The 632-nt window shown below is 61.6% G+C and overlaps 1 protein-coding gene across 1 annotated transcript; it reads right to left on the bottom strand.

Annotated features, from left to right (window-relative positions):
- Positions 1–4: 4 nt before the first annotated feature.
- On the bottom strand, positions 5–628 carry LOC112062966 (lysine-specific demethylase 4D; the record flags this gene model as incomplete). Its single annotated transcript, XM_024117904.2, has 1 exon — positions 5–628. A coding segment is annotated over one exon (624 nt), but the record flags the coding sequence as incomplete, so codon positions are not given.
- Positions 629–632: the final 4 nt, after the last annotated feature.

Here is a 632-nt window from a genome sequence, read left to right as displayed (position 1 = left end):
GGTCCTGCCCGCGTTTCCACAGCTCGTAGCGCTCCGGGTGCAGGATGCGCACGAAGGTGTCCATGAAGAAGGCAACTCGGGCCTCCCCGCAGCTGCACTGCGAGGCCACTTTGCCATAATCGATCCAGCGCGGGGAGGCGAAATTGATGGCTTCCGCGCAGTTGAAGCCATGGTTGAAGCCAGAGTGGTAGCCATAGGGAAACGTGACTATGAACTCTCCAGCCTCCTGAGTGACCCGACCGAAGGGGATGCCGTTGTCCTTGAGGACCGTGGGCGAGATGAGAGCCACCTTGTGCCGCAGGAAGGCCTCACAGCCCCGCGAGCTGCCCGGGAAAAGCTCCCTGGCCAGGCGTTCCAGGCGCCGGCCGTGCTCCGGGGGCACCGCGTACCACGTCTTGGGCTCCCCGAAGTGCAGGTAGTTGATGCTGTAAAGGTCCATGTCCTCCGTGTGCCAGGCGAAGGCGGTCTTCCACATGCCGAAGTACAGGTAGGGGGTGTTGACGCCTTCGATGACCACTCCGCACTCCCGCTCCAGCAGGTCCTGAATGGTTCCCAGGTGTCCAAGGCTCCACTGCTTCGTGTTTCTTTCGAATAAGGAGCCACTGACGTCCGCACCATATACTGGTGAACCA

This window comes from Physeter macrocephalus, unplaced genomic scaffold (genome assembly GCF_002837175.3).
Source record: "Physeter macrocephalus isolate SW-GA unplaced genomic scaffold, ASM283717v5 random_2162, whole genome shotgun sequence".
Taxonomy (NCBI): domain Eukaryota; kingdom Metazoa; phylum Chordata; class Mammalia; order Artiodactyla; family Physeteridae; genus Physeter; species Physeter macrocephalus.
This window is presented reverse-complemented; position numbering and strand designations above follow the sequence as displayed.